This window comes from Rhinoderma darwinii, chromosome 1 (assembly GCF_050947455.1).
Source record: "Rhinoderma darwinii isolate aRhiDar2 chromosome 1, aRhiDar2.hap1, whole genome shotgun sequence".
In the NCBI taxonomy this organism is placed as follows: domain Eukaryota; kingdom Metazoa; phylum Chordata; class Amphibia; order Anura; family Rhinodermatidae; genus Rhinoderma; species Rhinoderma darwinii.
The window spans coordinates 291,415,641-291,435,084 of NC_134687.1; the positions used below are offsets into that span (position 1 = coordinate 291,415,641).

Here is a 19,444-nt window from a genome sequence, read left to right on the forward strand (position 1 = left end):
CTGAACCTTGTGCAAGATTTCTACCTTAGACGGAATAGAAGCGCTTTTCCATCTCTGAGCAATACTTGTTCTCGCTACAGTTAGCACATGTACCATAACCGTACTATTCTCAATGCCTATATCCTCTAATTTCAAAGAAAGCAGTGCTACTTCTGGTCCCCAAGGAACCGGAAAACCGATTATGCTGGTTAACATTCGTTGTATCTCTACCCAAAACGGAGCGATGACATCACAACTCCACCAAATATGTAATAATGAGCCAACAGAAGCGTTGCATCGCCAACAGATATAGGACACCATAGGAAACATTTTGGATAGGCGGTATGGAGTCATGTACCATCTATAAAGCAATTTTCGAGAGGCTTCCAGATGATTTACACAGTGGGAAGACTTAGAACAGATTTTAAAAGCCGCCTCCCACTGTTCAATACTATATGTACCTCCCAACTCCAATTCCCATTTTTGTATAAAATTAAGGGTAGGCAAAGAAGATTCATCCTGATGAATTGCCTCATAGGCTTTAGATATTCCTTTAGTTATCAACTTGGGGTTATAAAAATATTTTTTTTATTGACTGTAAACTTAACAGTGGAAAGAAAATGTCTCAACTGAAAATATTTATAAAAATCCTTAGGGTTTAGATCATAGTTAGAAGAAATTATAGAATAGGGTAACAATAAATTGTTATCGTATAATAATTGCAATGAACTAATACCTTTAGTAGTCCATTCTGAAAAATTTGAATTAGGTATGCAACGTTGCATAAGAGGAAGAATAGAGGCATTATTAGACACACCCTTCCAATTCTGAATAGATGCTTTAATTGTAGGGGATAATTTACCCAATATGTGTTCCCCCATCCTCACAGAGCCCAACACATCCTTTAAGTGTAATATATGCGCTTCTAACTCCACCCAGCGCTTATTTTTATCATATGACCACCAATGTTTTAATTGGTCCAGAATAGCCGCATTATAGTAAGCAACAATATTCGGATATCCCAGACCTCCTTTAGCTACAGACAAATGCAGTATTTTTGCTGCAACCCTTGGCTTCTTCCCCTTCCAAATGAATCTTGTAAACACCATTTGAATACGTCTTAAAATAGATTTGGGAATTGGGATTGGGAGGTTTCTAAAGTAATACAACACTTTTTTGGAGAAGTAGCATTTTAGAGGCTGCAATACGGCCCATCCAGGATAAAGGAAATCTAGAGTAGGATATGATGTCCTTATTCAAAACCTGCAGTAAAGTGTTATAGTTAACCGACATCAACTTACCACATGGGTAGGTAAGAGAAATCCCTAAATAAGTAATTGTTCCTTCAGCCCATTTAAAGGGAAATTCCTTTTGTAATTGCAACTGTGTATATTTTGGAATGCCCATGTTTAAAATTAAAGATTTTGATGTATTGATTTTATAATAACTGATCTCCCCAAATTCCTGGATGAGTCGGAGTATATAAGGCAAAGTGTCTCCAGGAGAGGACAAACACAATATAACGTCATCCGCAAAGAGACCTATACGATGTTCAGTGTGTCCTATGGAGACTCCTCTAATACGGGATGATATTTTGACCGCCGCAGCAAAGGGCTCCATCGCCAATGTAAATATCATGGGCGATAAAGGGCATCCCTGTCTTGTACCATTGGTTATAAAAAAGGGACTTGATAACGCGCCTGTGCTATAAACCTGAGCCGAGGGAGAGGTATACATGGCCATAATGGCAGATAAAAAAGAATTTCGGATCCCAAACTTCCCCAATACCTCCCTTAAGTACCCCCAATGAACCCGATCGAATGCCTTCTCCGCAACCAAGGTAAGAAGCAGAGAAGGCATCCGCCTAACCTCAACCTCAGAAATAATATCTATAAACCGTCTGGTACTATCCACTGTTTGTCTCCCTTTTACAAATCCCACTTGATCAGGACTGATCAGCTGGGGAAGAATATCTGCCAGTCTACAGGACAAAATCTTTGCATAGATTTTTAGATCTGTATTTAGCAAAGAAATAGGTCGAAAATTAGAGGGGACGTCCGAGGGTTTACCCGGCTTAGGTATGGGGACCACAAGGGCCTTTAACATTTCAGAGGGAAATGCTTCATTTTTAATTGCCTCATTAAAAGTTTTAACCATATAGGGGGCTAAGATCGTTTTATAAAGTTTAAAATATTCACCAGTTAGCCCATCAGGCCCAGGGGATCTATGGGCTTTAAGTGACATTATAGCTTTAACATGTGGACAAAAAGGAGGCAAAAGGGAGGATCCTATAGGGCGCTGCTGCGTGGTTGTTTAAAGGTGGTCAATGATGATAGATACGAAAATATATCAGTAGATATTTATTAAATCATACAGGCTACGCGTTTCGACACTGTACCAGCGTCTTCCTCAGGCCGTAAAATATACATACAAGGAGGTTATTTATATGCTAACAAGGGTCGGACAAACAGGAAGGGAATAAAGGTCATACAGGGGAAAGGTCAAAAGGTAAAAATGACGTCATTTGTAGTACAGGTATCGGGGAATTATTTAAAAAGTTGTTTAGCGAACAAATAACTAATTGTACCTAAGGGGAAGGAGATGAAAAGGATATAGATGTTGGTACCCTGAACAAATTCAAAAAATCGACATTCATAATTTAACATACATATAATTACGATTGCAAAAGACGGGTAAACGTACACGCAAGGTACACGTCGTTTACCCGTCTTTTGTGCCTGAGTGGTTTCATCGTTTATACATATAAAAAAAGATTTTTTTTATTATTTCTAACAACATACAAACTAAGCAAAACCCCTGCTCGATAGGTCACTTTGTTGTTCATTAATTATTTATTATACTAATATTTGGCAATTTCTTTATATATTCATCTGTGTTTATTTATTCATTCAATTATATATTTTTTTATCATCCATTACTGTTCCTGTTCCCATAAGTTATGTATTTCTAAACGAATTTACAAATGAATTTCTTTTAATGAATCTCCAAATAATCTTTTAAATGGTATTTTTAAGACGCTCTACATGGACTGTAATTAACTGCAATCGTAATTATATGTATGTTAAATTATGAATGTCGATTTTTTGAATTTGTTCAGGGTACCAACATCTATATCCTTTTCATCTCCTTCCCCTTAGGTACAATTAGTTATTTGTTCGCTAAACAACTTTTTAAATAATTCCCCGAAACCTGTACTACCTATGACTTCATTTTTACCTTTTGACCTTTCCCCTGTATGACCTTTATTCCCTTCCTGTTTGTCCGACCCTTGTTAGCATATAAATAACCTCCTTGTATGTATATTTTACGGCCTGAGGAAGACGCTGGTACAGTGTCGAAACGCGTAGCCTGTATGATTTAATAAATATCTACTTATATATTTTCGTATCTATCATCATTGACCACCTTTAAACAACCACGCAGCAGCGCCCTATAGGATCCTCCCTTTTGCTTCCTTTTTGTCCACATGTTTGATTAGCGGTAACCGGTCTGGTTTACCGGCTTTGGATCCTGGCAGCAGCACGAAGTGGACTGATTATTCTCTGCCTTTATCACATACTTACAAGGTGAGCATAACCGATTATGTTTATGACTCTCCCGTTATCCCATTGACCTGCACCATGTGGCGTCGTGCCTTTTGCTTCTCTATTCATTATAGCTTTAAGAATCTCTCCCTCCATTATAGGTATAGAGAGGCTTTGTAATTGGGTCTGAGAAATAGAAGGGAGATCTATTTGAGCTAAAAAACTCTTAATATTATCTTGTTGAGGCTGCACAGTAAGAGGGTCATTTCTTAAATTATAAAGTGATTCATAATATACTGCCAAAGTGTTAGCTATCCCCTTGGGATCCATTATATGGTTTTTCCCCGCATTATACATAAAGGGTATTCGAGATTTTACATCCCTTGTTTTAAGTTGCCTAGCCAATAATGCCCCAGCTTTATTACCACTCCAATAGAATGTCATTTTTAATTTTCGTAAGGCCAAGTCATATTTATAAATATTCAGCTCATGTAATTGATGAGTAATCTCTGAAATTTCGGCTGCCTGTTCTACTGAGTAAAAATGTTTATTTAATCTATGTAAAGTGCTTAGCCTAAGAAGTAGCTGACTTTCAGTATTTTTTGTCGATTTTTTAATATGTGAGGCTATTTTGATAAAGTGGCCTCTAATAGTTGCCTTATGGGCACACCACACAGTAGTATCTTTGACTTGACCATTATCATTATAAAGGAAGTATTCTTCTAACTGAGATCTAGATTGAGAGGCATATTTAGGATGACTGAGGACAAAATTATTTAGTCTCCGTACAGAGTCCTGCGGCCGAGTAAACTGCTCTTGTATAGACAGTGATATTGGGGCATGGTCAGACCAATCTAAACATCCTATCGAAACAGAGTGGATATGGTCTAAAAGATCCCTATTTATAAGAAAAAAGTCAATCCTCGTGTATATTTTATGAGGATTCGAAAAAAAGGTGTAGTCACCGTCACTATAGTGATGCACTCTCCAAATGTCAAAAAGGCCATGTTTGTGTAATAAAGAAAAAGCCGACGTAGGTTCCTTACATTTTACAGTAGATGTTGAATCCATAGTAGGCCATAATGTCAAATTAAAGTCACCCACTAGTATCATTGAGCCCTTTTTGTATTGATTTGCTAATTTAACCCCTTGAGTACCCAGCTCATTTTGGCCTTGAGGACCAGACCCATTTTTTCAAATCTGACATGTATCACTTTATGTGGTAATAACTCCGGAATGCTTTTACCTATCCAATTGATTCTGAGATTGTTTTCTCGTGACATATTGTACTTTAGTTTAGTGCAAAAATTTGGTCGATAAATTCATTGCTTATTTGTGAAAAACACCAACATTTAGCGAAAATATGAAGAAATTATGATTTTTCCAATTTTAAATGTATCTGCTTGTAAAACAGATGGTAATACCACACAAAATAGTTACCAATTAACATCCCCCATATGTCTACTTTATGTTTGCATCGTTTTTTGAACATTCTTTTATTTTTCTATGACCTCACAAGGCTTAGAACTTTAGCAGCAATTTCTCATATTTTTAAGAAAATTTCAAAAAGCGATTTTTTCAGGGACGAGTTCAGTTCTGAAGTGGTTTTGAGCGCCCTATATATTAGAAACCCCCATAAAACACCCCATTTTGAAAACTGCACCCCTCAAAGTATCCAAAACAGCATTCAGAAAGTGTTTCAACCCTTTAGGCGTTTTACAGGAATTGAAGGAAAGTAGAGCTGAAATTTTCAAATTTCATTTTTTTTTACAAAATTCATATGTAATACATTTTCTTCTGTACCACAGAAGGTTTTACCTGAGAAACGCAACTCAATATTTATTGCCCAGATTCTGAAGTTTTTAGAAATATCCCACATGTGGCCCTAGTGCGCTAATGGACTGAAACACAGGCCTCAGAAGCAAAGGAGCACCTCTTGGATTTTGGGGCCTCCTTTTTTCAGCATATATTTTAGGCACCATGTCAGGTTTGAAGAGGTCTTGTGGTGCCAAAACAATGGAAACCCCCAAAAGTGACCCCCATTTTTTAAACTACACCCCTCAGGGAATTTATCTAGGGGTATAGTTAGCATTTTGACCCCACAGGTATTTTGCTATATTTTCTGGAGTTAGTCTGTGAAAATGAAAATCTACTTTTTTTCTGGAAAAACGTAAAAATTTCTAATTTTTGCAAGAAATAAAGGAGAGAAAGCACCCCAACATTTGTAAAGCAATTTCTCGCGATTACGGAAATACCCCATCTGTGGTAATAAACTGCTGTTTGGACCCACAGCAGGGCTCAGAAGGGAAGGACCCCCATTTGGATTTTGGAGCTCTGATTTTACTGGAATGGTTTTCAGTGCCGTGTCACGTTTGCAACGCCCTGGAGGGACCTAAACAGTGGAATCCCCCCAAAAGTGACCCCATTTTGGAAACTATACCCCTCAAGGAATTTTTCTAGTGGTATAGTTAGCATTTTGACCCCACAGGTTTTTTGCTGAATTTATTGGAATTAGTCTGTGAAGATGAAAAGAGACTTTTTTTTGAAAAAAACACAGAATTTTCTAATTTTTATAAGGAATAAAGGAGAAAAAGCACCTCAACATTTGTAAAGCAATTTCTCCTGATTACGGAAATACCCCATTATGTGGTAATAAACTGCTGTTTGGACCCATGGCAGGGCTCAGAAGGGACGGAGCACCATTTGGATTTGGCAGCTCAGATTTTGCTGAATTGGTTTCTGGGGGCCATGTCGCATTTGCAGAGTCCCTGAAGTACCAGTACAGTAGAAATTCCCCAGGTGTGATCCCAATTTGGAGACTATACCCCTGAAAGAATTAAATTAGAGGTGTAGTGAGCATTTTGAGCCCTCAGGTGTTTTATAGATTTTATTAGAATTGGTCCGTGAAAATCAAAACATTTTTTTTTTCCAATAACCTGTAGCTTTAGCTCAGAATTTTTCATTTCCACAAGGAATACAGGAGAAAAGACACCCCAAAATGTGTTACACAATTTCTCCTGATTACGGAAATACCCCATATGTGGTTGTAAACGGCTATTTGGACATACGGCAAGGGTCTAAACGGTAAAAAAGGGCAATTTCGTTTTTGGAGTGGAGATTTTACAAAATTTGTTTTTGACGCCATGTTGCATTGCGCTGAGGTACCAGTACAGTGAAAACTCCCGAGAAGTGACCCCATTTAGGAAACTACACCCCTCAAGGAATTCATCTAGAAGTGTAGTGAGCATTTTGACCCCCAAAGGTTTTGCAGAAATTAGTGCACAGTGGATGTTGCAGATTGAAAATTGACATTTTCCACATATATGCTATTTCAGTGCCCAATGCGTTGGGCCCAGCTTGTACCACTGGAGACATACGCCACATAAATTGTTAAGCGGTTCTCCAGAGTACGGTAATACCCCATGTGTGGTCATAAACCGCTGTTTGGGCACACTGCCAGGCCCAGAAGGAGCGCCATTTGGCTTTTGGAGCTCAGATTTTGCTGAATTGGTTTCTGGGGGCCATGTCGCATTTGCAGAGTCCCTGAAGTACCAGTACAGTAGAAATTCCCCAGGTGTGATCCCAATTTGGAGACTATACCCCTGAAAGAATTAAATTAGAGGTGTAGTGAGCATTTTGAGCCCTCAGGTGTTTTATAGATTTTATTAGAATTGGTCCGTGAAAATCAAAACATTTTTTTTTTCCAATAACCTGTAGCTTTAGCTCAGAATTTTTCATTTCCACAAGGAATACAGGAGAAAAGACACCCCAAAATGTGTTACACAATTTCTCCTGATTACGGAAATACCCCATATGTGGTTGTAAACGGCTATTTGGACATACGGCAAGGGTCTAAACGGTAAAAAAGGGCAATTTCGTTTTTGGAGTGGAGATTTTACAAAATTTGTTTTTGACGCCATGTTGCATTGCGCTGAGGTACCAGTACAGTGAAAACTCCCGAGAAGTGACCCCATTTAGGAAACTACACCCCTCAAGGAATTCATCTAGAAGTGTAGTGAGCATTTTGACCCCCAAAGGTTTTGCAGAAATTAGTGCACAGTGGATGTTGCAGATTGAAAATTGACATTTTCCACATATATGCTATTTCAGTGCCCAATGCGTTGGGCCCAGCTTGTACCACTGGAGACATACGCCACATAAATTGTTAAGCGGTTCTCCAGAGTACGGTAATACCCCATGTGTGGTCATAAACCGCTGTTTGGGCACACTGCCAGGCCCAGAAGGAGCGCCATTTGGCTTTTGGAGCGCAGATTTTGCTTGGTAGTAGTTTTGTTTAGTGTTTTACTGGTGTTTCAGTTTATAATGTGGGGGCATATGTAATCTGTGCGGAGTACATCAGGGTATATGTAATCTGTGCGGAGTACATCAGGGTATATGTAATCTATGAGGAGTACATCAGTGTATATGTAATCTGTGAGGAGTACATCAGGGTATATGTAAATTGGGCAGAGTACATCAGGGTATATGTAATCTGTGCGGAGTACATCAGGGTATATGTAAGCTGGGCGGAGTTCATCAGGGTATATGTTTGCTGGGCGGAGTGTATCAGGGTATATGTAAACTGTGCGGAGTGCAACAGGTCATAATAGGATGATGTAATAATGGCGAGAATGAATAATAAAATTAATTATCCCTGGATAGTGACGTACGCTTTGAACCAATCCTTCATGCACAGGCCGGATTATTGGGTGCAGGAGTCGCACTTCTAAAGGGTGTCTGTGGTGTTGTACAAAATATCCGCACTCCAGCATGGTCTAATCTTTGACTTCTTCACTAGCCCCATATGTAGCACAGACCCCAAAACGTCATCATTTTCGCTGGATTTACAGGGTCTACCAGTGGGGGCTGCAAATGATGACGTGGGGTTTTAGGTGAAGAACTGCTGCACACATAAATTAGTCTGGGCCGTCGTTTTGCATTATTGCGTTCCAAGAGTCATAACTTTTTATTTTTCCGTTGACGAGCTATGTGAGTGCTTGATTTTCATGGGACGAGCTGTCGTTTTTATTAGTATCATTTTGGGGTACATGCGATAATTTGATCAGTTTTTATTCCATTTTTTGTGAGGTGAGGAGACCAAATACCAGAAATTCTTTCACTATTTTTTTTATAATTTTTTACCGGCGTTCTCTGTGCAGTATAAACAACATGTTTACTTTATTCTACGGTTTGATACGATTATGGCAATACCAAATTTATATAGTTTTTATATGTTTTACTACTTTTATAAAAAAACAAAACTTTTTTCTAAATAAAATGTTTTGGTGTCACCATGTCCTGAGAGCCATAACTTTTTTATTTTTTTGTCGACAGGGCTTTGTGAGGGCTTGTTTTTTTGCGTGACACACTGTCGTTATTATTGGTACCATGATTGGCTACGCGCGACTTTTTGATCACTTTTTATTCCATTTTTTTGGAAACAACGTGACCAAAAAAGGAAATTCTGCCATTGTTTTTATGGTATTTTTTTTACGGTGTTCACCGTGCGGGATAAATAATATGATATTTTTTTAGGTCAGGCCAATACGAACGCGGCGATACCTATTATGTCTAGTTTTTGTCTTTTTTTTCATTTTTTTTCTAATTATAAAGGGCTTGATCAGGGAAACAAGGCGATTATTGTTTTTATTACGTAAAACTTGTATTTATTTATTTATTTATCTAAAACTTTTTTTTTACTTTTTTTTCACTTTTTATTTTACACATACTAGGGGACTGGAAGATCTGATCTTCTGATCCCCTGTACAATACACGGCACTACTTCTGTATGTACCGATGTAGTGCAGTGTATTGTAACTGTCACTTTACAACTGACAGTTGAGCCTATTACGTCCTGCCTTGGGCAGGACCTAATAGGCTCCCGTACCTGGCAACCAGGAAGCCGTTGCTAGGCTTCCTGGTTGCCATTGCAACCATCAGAACCCCGCGGGGGGGGCAATGGGGTGCAGAGGGAGCCCCCTCCCTCTGTATCAATCACTTAAATGCCGCTGTCGCTATTGACAGCGGCATTTAAGGGGTTAAACTACAGCGATCGGAGAGGACAGTGATCGCTGTAGTTGCAGTGGGATGTCGGCTGTATATTACAGCCGACATCCGATGAAGATGGAGCGAGCACAGCTCCTGTGCCCGCTTCATCCTCAGGGCGTTACTATACGCCCATTTTCGGGAAGGGGTTAATAAAAATAGTGGGTTTTTTTTACACCGCTTTCTCTGATCTCCTCACGTATCTCACAGAAGTGAGGAGATCAGAGAAAGTGACAGGAGCTTTCTCCTGCAGACGACGTCACAGACGGCTGTGATTGGTCAGTCTTCAGAGACTGACCAATCACAGCAATCGCCGGCATTGGGGACTGCTAATTGGTCCCCAGGCCGGTAGCAGAGACGGTTAGCTGTCAATGACAGCTGCCGCCGCTGTTCTGTCACTATGTGATTTCACATAGTGACAGTTTATTCCTGCGCCATAATAGTACGTCGAAGGTACGCTGGCATAAGCGGCCAGCGACGTACTATTACGGCAAAGGTACGCAAGGGGTTAATCATCTTTCGCAGAAACCTGTCTTGTTTACAATTAGGGGCATATACCGATAGGATAGTGTACTGAATATTGTTCAGAAGACAATTTAACAAAACGTAACGACCATTTTCATCCACAATTTCATTTTGCAAATGAAATGCAACCGAGTCCCTTATTGCTATAGAGACCCCACATTTCTTGCCTACCGCTGGTGCTGAAAATATATGTGGAAATTTTTTATGTTTAAGTCTGCAGGCGTCTTCTTTATTAAGGTGTGTTTCTTGAATACATAACACATCCGCTTGAGAAAGTGAGGCCTCAGACCATAATTTTGAACGTTTAAATGGGGAATTTAACCCCTTAACATTATGTGAAACAATTTTGAAAAACATTCCTAGCCAAGAAGGGTTGTTTACCCCTTATTAAGCACCTAGCTCTTAAAGAAGGAGAAATCTCCACAGCAGACCCAGTTCTAATTTCGTATACAATGTTTACACATTTCCCAGAAATAAAATAGAATATTATCTATAAACAGAAGGACCACATACCACAACATAACAACAGAGAAAAAATAAATAAAAAAATAATAACAAAATAAGAGAAAAAATAAATAAATAAATAATAAACGGGGTTCTTGGCGTTCCCACACCAAGAGTCCCTACATATAGGGTTACGTTCTAAAGCGGGGTCCAAGTATAACATACCTGGAAAGAAAAAATATATAATATGGCATTCACGGCTTTTAGCTTCGTGCCTTTATACAGATTTATACAGATCTAAAAAAAAAAAAAAGATAGATGAGCTGAAACACCCTTTTCCGTACAGACATCTACAAATATGATTCAGAATGATTCAGAATAAGCAACATTGGTTCAAGGAGTCATCTTGACATTACGATCTACAGTGTCCCACTCCTTAGGTAAAGTAAGAAGAGCCGACCCAGTTCTTTTAGGAGAAGATCCGGGGCTGCTCATTAACCCCCATTCTTGACATAGACGCTCGGCATCCCTTGGAGATGTAGCCACAATTTTTGTTCCGTTTTTTGAAATGACAAGTTTAACCGGAAATCCCCATTTGTACGATATACCTTGATCTCGTAGAATCTTAGTACTGTGAACAAACGCTCTCCTCTTAGCCAAGGTAGCTGCAGATAGATCCGCAAATATAGAAATCAGATGGAATTTTGCAGGCAGGGTAGGTTCAGAGCGTGATGCTTCCACCAACTTTTCTTTAATATGGAAAAAGTGAATACGTACCATGACGTCCCTCGGAACTGTGGCAGGCAAGCTTTTAGGCTTTGGTAAGCGATGAGCTCTATCAATGGTTAAATCAGTGGGAGAGGCAAGCGGTAGTAAATTTTTAAAGAAATCCACCATAAATTCTACCAACTGATCTGCCTTAATTTGCTCAGAAATACCTCTGAACCTCCGGTTGTTCCTCCTGGAACGATCCTCGATATCAGCAAGTTTTGCTTTAACAAATTCAAGTTCCTTTTCCATAGAAGTAGATGCATCCACAAGATCATTATGGGCTGTAGTAAGCTCAGACATTTTATACTCTATATGGGAAGTCCGTTCTCCTATTGAAGTGACCTCCGTTTGAAGTTTCCCCATAGCTTTAAATAGATCAGTGTGCAGTGATTTATGCAGATCTGCCAATAAATTTTTCATAGTGGCTACAGTGACAAGATCATCTGAACCAGGGTCTGTATTATACTGTAATGGGGAGGAAGGAGAGCTTGAACTATCATCCCCCATAGTTATAGGCAAAGCAGAGACAGAGGATACCTGAGCACATGAGCGACCATGTGCGACAGCAGTAGCAGCAGCAGTACCACACTTCGTCTCAGCCAACAATCCTGGACGTGCAGGGGGGCCCAAAGTCGGACTCCGAGCCGGGTCCAATAAGGCTTCAGGTAAGAGGGGATCCCCCTCTGCTTGTACAGTCCTCCGGTACCTTTGAAAAGGTGATTTATCTTCCTGTCCTCGGGTCTCAGCGTCATCTTGGAGTGAATCTGAAGCTGGAAAGAAGCTTGTGAGCTTCAGAGGGCTCTTTCTTTTCCGACCTCTCACCATGCAGTCTCTCTCCCCCTCTGGTCGTCTGATAGCAGGAAAAGGGCTAAAGCAATGCAGAGATCTGCAAGATCTGTAAGGCTAACGAGCCGGGTGGTGCTGCTTAGTATGCCGTCCAGCAGGAGCTCAGACCTCACATGTCGACCTCATGCACTGAGAGCCACACCCCCCGAAGATCCGAGTTGCCAAGCGACAGCCTCAAAATCTTTATGATTTACAGATGATCTACAAAGAGGAGTGGGCCAAAATTCCATCTAACATGTGTGCAAACCTCATCATCAACTACAAAAAACGTCTGACTGCTGTGCTTGCCAACAAGGGTTTTGCCACTAAGTATTAAGTCTTGTTTGCCAAAGTGATCAAATACTTATTTCTCTGTGCACAATGCAAATAAATATATATAATTTTGACAATGTGATTTTCATTTTTTTTTTTTTAATATATAATCTATCTCTCACTGGTAAAATTAACCTAGCCTAAAAATTCTAGACTGTTCATGTCTTTGACAGTGGGCAAACTTACAAAATCAGCAAGGGATCAAATACTTATTTCCTTCACTGTACATTTGGCAGAATAAGGGAAAATGTCTAAGCAAGGGGGCGCCTTTTACACATATTAGTCATTTAAGGAGGAGAATGGATGCCTGTCAACTTCACATTCGAAAATGTTTACACTTCCTAGGATTACATGTACTTATATTAACCCATATGCCACCCACTGCTATAATTTGCATTATAGCACTGCGTAATTTTTCTGTTTAAAATTACACAAATAAATGATGCATTAATGTGGCAACTACTGGGTCAATATTGTTGCAAGATTTAGGACAGTGATGCTTTCTAAAATCAGAGTGTTGCCGACACTCTGGCCTGGGATTCCGCTCCTAGAGTGAGCCCCTGACGTTACTGTCCATATATGGATAAATGTGAGGGGCTCCCTCTAGGGGTGGTATCCGCGGCCAGAGCTGACTTGCGATTCCGCTCCTAGAGGGAGCTTAGGAGGCACTATCTACAGGTGGGTTGTGTGTGCCGCCATCTACAGGGGAGGTTGTGTCTGCCGCCATCTACAGGGGAGGTTGTGTCTGCCGCCATCTACAGGGGGGCTGTGTGTGACACTCTCTACAGCGGGGTGTATTCCGGGCATCTCAAAGCAACGGCAGACATGAGAGTGCAGCACTGCTTACAATGAAGCAGCACTGCACACAGTGGCGTAACTACTGCTATAGCAGCCGTAGCGGCTGCTACGGTGCCTGCGGCATGAGGGGGCCCGTGTCGCCCACCGGCACGGGCCCCCACCATGGCCGGAGGCTCCGCTAGCTGCCGCTATGGCTGCTACAGAGAGACGCCACTGAACACTTCGGCAGAGCAGGGAGGTATCTCCCCGCTCTGCCATTAAACAAAAGACATGTATCCCCAATCCACAGGATAGGGGATACATGTGTGATCGCTGGCAGTGTTAGGGAGAACGGGGGACTGAAAGTCCCCTGAAGTTCTCCATCACAAACCTCGGACTCCCGGGGTCTGTGTCGGCAGCTCCGTAGAAATTAATGGAGCGCCGGTCGCGCTTGTGTGCATGCGTGACCAGCGCTCCTTTCAGTTTTCTTGAGCTGCGCAGACGCCGGAAGTCTGAGGTTAGTCATGGAGAACTTCGGGGGACTTTCGGTCCCCCGTTCTCCCTATCGCTGCCAGCGATCAAACATGTATCCCCGATCCTGTGGATAGGGGATACATGTCTTTTGTAGGACACACTGTAGGTCAGATTTTTTTGGGGTGTTGGGGCTGCATGGCGTTACCTACAGGGGGGGCTGTATAGCGTTACCTACAGGGGGGCTGTATGGCGTTACCTACAGGGGGGGCTGTATAGCGTTACCTACAGGGGGGGCTGTATAGCGTTACCTACAGGGGGGCTGCATAGCGTTACCTACAGGGGGGCTGTATAGCGTTACCTACAGGGGGAGCTGTATAGCGTTACCTACAGGGGGGCTGTATAGCTTTACCTACAGTTGGGGCTGTATGGCGTTACCTACAGGGGGGGCTGTATGGCGTTACCTACAGGGGGGCTGTATGGCGTTACCTACAGGGGGGGCTGTATGGCGTTACCTACAGGGGGGCTGTATGGCGTTACCTACAGGGGGGGCTGTATGGCGTTACCTACAGGGGGGCTGTATAGCGTTACCTACAGGGGGGCTGTATAGCGTTACCTACAGGGGGCTGTATAGCGTTACCTACAGGGGGGCTGTATGGCGTTACCTACAGGGGGGGCTGTATGGCGTTACCTACAGGGGGGCTGTATGGCGTTACCTACAGGGGGGCTGTATGGCGTTATCTACATGGGGGCTGTATGGCGTTACCTACAGGGGGGCTGTAAAAAAGGCACTATCTACAAGGGGGGGTTGTGTGACACCCAGGGGAGGGGGGGCCCCAGTCAAAAGTTTGCTATGGGGCCCAGTCTTTCCTAGTTATGCCCCTGACTGCACACATTAAACCCCATTCCAGGCTGCCAACGATTATATACGTGACAATTGCATAGGGCATTGGCAGTTGGAACGTATATAGCCGTGTGGCTGTCATGAAGGGGTTAAGAACCAAATTTAACAGTAGTACTGTCATAGGCTACGTGTATGTATGCAGACAAGTTATTTATTCCGATTCTATATAATAAAATACTTGCTACAAATCTGTATGCCCATCATAAAAAATCAATGAGGTTCTCGAGAGGTGACCAGAAAGTTATTTTATAAATTTCTGGGACCCCAGAAACTGTGAAGGTCATGAGTTCGAAAAAATTGCTGGAATTCCCCTGTTCATCTAGTGATGTTCTGCACTTTGAAGAGTCCGATTGTTCTACATCTGGCAGTTTTTATTTATTTCCCTATCACAGGTTCCACCAGGACTGAGAGGCCAAGCTCACCTGAAGGTGTGGGGAAATCGTCATTTGAATAATGGCGGATTTATTTTCCATAACTCTACCACTGTTACTGTGGATAGCAAAGGTTTATCTTTATTCATACAGACTGATAAGCCAGTGTACAAACCCAAACAAAAAGGTAAGAAGTATATGTATTGTATATGTTCTGTCCTAATATTTTGTTAATGAGTGTGCCTTCATCCACAGTTTTCCTTTAATCTCTGTCTTTAGTGCTTATCAATATGTACATGGTGACACCTGATTTACGCCCCGCCATAGAAAAGGTAAGGCGGATAAAGCTAAGTGCCTTAAAAACAAGTTGCTAGAACGTTTTCTAGTGATATTTTTTGATTATATAATTTCAGATATCTTATTTTTAAATGGAATATCCAAATCTTACTAGTGCCCTTATAGAGTATACAGACCATTACACCAGTGGTAAATGCATTTTTGAGCTGGCCAATCCTTTGAAGTAATAACATCTGACACAAAGTTTAGGGCTCTCCATAAAGATTTCTACTGCCAATGACATAAACCATCTGTGGAACATAAATGGAAGCTAAATGTAATTATTAGTAATATGATTAAAAATAATTATCATTATTATTATTATTTATTATTATTATAAATCACATTATTAATCATCACATACCAGCAACAATGACTTTGCAACTACAGTACTATAAGGCCTAGAAGGGCACTTAGGCCTGTCAAAAAAGACAAATAAGTCTAAGAGCCCACTATATATATATTTTTTTTAGCCAGACACTAAATAGAAAGGGAAACGATCATGGAGCTCTTTCAATTATTGAGTCTTTCGCCCAGTATTTTATCCCATTATATAGTAATGCAATACATATCACCTTTGTCTCACATGTCAATCTTTTTATTTTATTTTAGGTTGAAGCTTACGTAATGGTAAGTTATGTCCAGTTTAATATTCAAAATAGCGATAACACATATCCTAGTTCACATCACTGTTATATCTTGTTGCAATATCCTTGTCTAGACTGATGCTGGCTAGACTTTCATGCATCTATATCTCGCCCACCACTCCCCATTTGCTTTTGCTCTCTGCCCATCTGTAAGTTAACAGAAAAATAAAATTCATACTGTTATACTCTACCTTCATTAACTACAATCCTTGTGCCTCTTCTACTTATGGGACCTCATCCATAAATAGTCCTCTGACCAACCTCTATGTGTCTCCTTTTATTATTGTCCTCCACTCTTATGAGCTTCTACCATGTATGAGTACAGGACTTATCACATGCTGCATCTACCATCCGGTAGTCTTTAATCCTCCCCTTTTAGACTCTCCACACCTCCTCCCCCAGCTGTGGTTTGTTTCTATGTTCTTTATGTAATATACAGTACTGCGTAATGTTTGTGCTCCTTTGGTTTCAGGATCCACGTGGATCTAGGATTACTCAGTGGACAGATCTAAATCCAATCTGCTGTGGTGAGCAAAATGTCTTGTAATAAGTTTACAAAGTAGCCTACCTATGTTTGTCACTATCAAAAATTGTCTATACAGGTTCATAATTCTATTGACCAATGACCAGAATACACACTTGTATTTGCTTAAATTTGTATGTGTTGAGTGACATCATTGAATCCTAGATGCACATCTTAAGAAATAGTATTTTGATAAAAATAAAGTAGAGAAAAGATAAGTCTGTATAAAAATAATGCATTCTACCTCTGCTTCATCAATGTGTCTTGAAGAAATCATGTATACAAAATAGATAGTGAACAGCATCCAAAGCCAAGGCAATAGTGCAAGTCCAAAAGGTCCCCATCCAACCGGTCCTTACAATGACAATAAGAAAAGTTCTGGATGGCACTCACATTACTTTAATCTAGTCATGCAACATTTCGGCTAGGAGCCTTTCCTAAGCAGTGTTAGCCTTTAGGCTGTTAGCCGAATCGTTGCACGACCAGATTCCAGTTGAAATTTATTCGGCTCGAAACGTCACTGCTGTCCGGAACTTTTCTTATTGTCGAATAAATCATGTATGTCATTAGACTTCTATCTTGTAGAGACTAGTATGCAAAGAGAATAGTTTCATTTCTGTCCATTTACATCTTATCTGAGTACATCAATTATATAATAAAGTTCTCGAACTCTTTAAAAATAATGAAAAAAATGTAGTCTTATTTCAAACTAAGTTCAAATTTTCTTTATTCTTCATAGTTGAGTATAGTAATAAAAAGTATCGACTATTTACCCCCTTAAAAACTTAGTGTTCTGAAACCTCATGCAGAGAAGCCTGGAAGGTTTGTCCATAGTATTTCTGGTTTAGGAGCAAAAGTATTCATCTGACTGTATGCTATGGGGAAGCACAGCTATAGATATCGATCATAAATATTAGTAGGAACACAGTATTTTTCATTTTTCCAAAACTTTTCACTGCTGTTAATTGTCTCTCCATTTGACAGGTATTATTAACATGAGTTTTCCTCTTTCTGATCAACCTGTGCTTGGAGAGTGGCTGATTTTTGCAGAAACTCAAGGGCATGTGTTTAACAAATCATTTGCTGTGCAGAAGTATGGTGAGTGACATTTTTTTTTTACAGTGTTTTACTGATGGCAATTATTATTAAAGGGGGTTCTCCGATTTTGGCAATCCCTACTTTTTAGATTAGAACACTATGGGGACTCAAAGGTTTTCGTCAAAGGACTGCAGGTCACATTAGTGTTAGGCCTACACACACGTGATGCTATGCTCACTCTCACAGATGTTTTTGTGGTCTGTATTTTCTCCATATCATTTATTTAAAAAAAACAAAAACTTTCTAAAACAGATCTTTGGAGGTCTCTTCTTGTTTTGGGAAAAATGCATATGGAAACAAGTCCGTATTGAGATACACATGCATAAATGTGAATAGATACATACATGCAGTAAATACAGTATACCCACACACCTCACAGCTTTGGAAGATGGGAAAGATGCCACAACGTTTCCATAACAGACGATGACAGCAGAGCAATCTATGTACAGTAAGGTAGTCAGTGCACCCGATAAAGCTTCGTTCCTCATGTGCCACATTCAGCCCCGAATAGGGCATCACTGATTTCGATAATGCAGCTAGATGTGAGACAGTTGCCCAAAAAATACAGTATTGCATATTAGATCATGAAATTAACCCAGATATAGACTATGGGAGGGAATTTATCAATGACTATACGCGAGTATTATGGTGTAAAAAGTTGCAAATTATGGAACACACCATATACAGTTAGGTCCAGAATTGACAGTGACACAAGTTTTGGCATTTTAGCTGTTTACCAAAACATATTGAATATACAGTTATATAATTAATATGGACTTAAAGAGCAGACTCTCCGCTTTAATTTGAGGGTATCCACATCCTAATTTGAGGAAGGGTTTAGGAATTTCAGCTCTTTAATATGTAGCTGCCTCTTTTTCAAGGGACCAAAGGTAATTGGACAATTATCTCAAAAGCTATTTAATGGGCTGCATGGGCTATTCCCTCGTTAATCCATCATCAATTAAGCAGGTAAATGGTCTGGAGTTGATTCCAGGTGTGGCATTAGTATTTGGAAGCTGTTGCTGTGAGCCCACAACATGAGGTCAAAGCAGCTCTCAATGCAAGTGAACCAGATCATCGTTAGGCTGAAAAAAATCCATCAGAGAGATAGCACAAATGTTAGGAGTGGCCAAATCAACAGTTTTGTACATTCTTGAAAAAAAAAAAGAGCGCACTGGTGATCTCGTGAAAAGGCCTGGACGTCCATGGAAGACAACAGTGGTGGATGATCGCAGAATCCTTTCCATGGGGAAGAAAAACCCCTTCACAACATCTACCCAAGTAAAGAACACTCTCCTGGAAGTAGGTGTATCAGTATCTAAGTGTACCATAAAGAGAAGACTTCATGAGAGCAAATACAGAGTGTTCACCACAAGGTGCAAACCATTAATCCGCCTCAAAATTAGAAAGGCCAGATTAGACTTTGCCAAACAACATCTAAAGAAGCCAGCACAGTTCTGGAACAGCATTCTTTGGACAGATGAAATGAAGATCAACCTGAACCAGAATGACGGGAGGAAGAAAGTATGAAGAAGGCTTGGAAAGGCTCATGATCCAAAGCATCCCACATCCTCTGTAAAACATGGTGGAGGCAGTGTGATGGCATGGGCATGCATGGCTGCCAAAGGCACTGGGTCACTAGTGTTTATTGATGTGACTGAAGACAGAAGCAGCCGGATGAATTCTGAAGTGTTCAGGGATATACTTTTCGCTCAGATTCAACCAAATGCGTCAAGGTTGATTGGACGTCGCTTCACACTACAGATGGACAATGACACAAAACATACTGCGAAAGCAACCCAGGAGTTTAAGGCAAAAAAATGGAATATTCTGCAATGGCCAAGTCAATC

General features: G+C 40.5%; 1 protein-coding gene across 1 annotated transcript in view; it reads left to right on the forward strand.

Moving 5' to 3' along the window:
* The window catches only part of CPAMD8 (C3 and PZP like alpha-2-macroglobulin domain containing 8), a 112,045-nt gene that overhangs the window by 45,979 nt on the left and 46,622 nt on the right, over window positions 1–19,444 (forward strand). Inside the window, exons 4-8 of the mRNA XM_075825316.1 lie at window positions 15,012–15,177; window positions 15,270–15,322; window positions 15,939–15,956; window positions 16,446–16,500; window positions 17,481–17,594. Of these exons, the coding sequence (XP_075681431.1) occupies window positions 15,012–15,177; window positions 15,270–15,322; window positions 15,939–15,956; window positions 16,446–16,500; window positions 17,481–17,594 (406 nt within the window). The remainder of the gene's footprint in view (window positions 1–15,011; window positions 15,178–15,269; window positions 15,323–15,938; window positions 15,957–16,445; window positions 16,501–17,480; window positions 17,595–19,444) is intronic.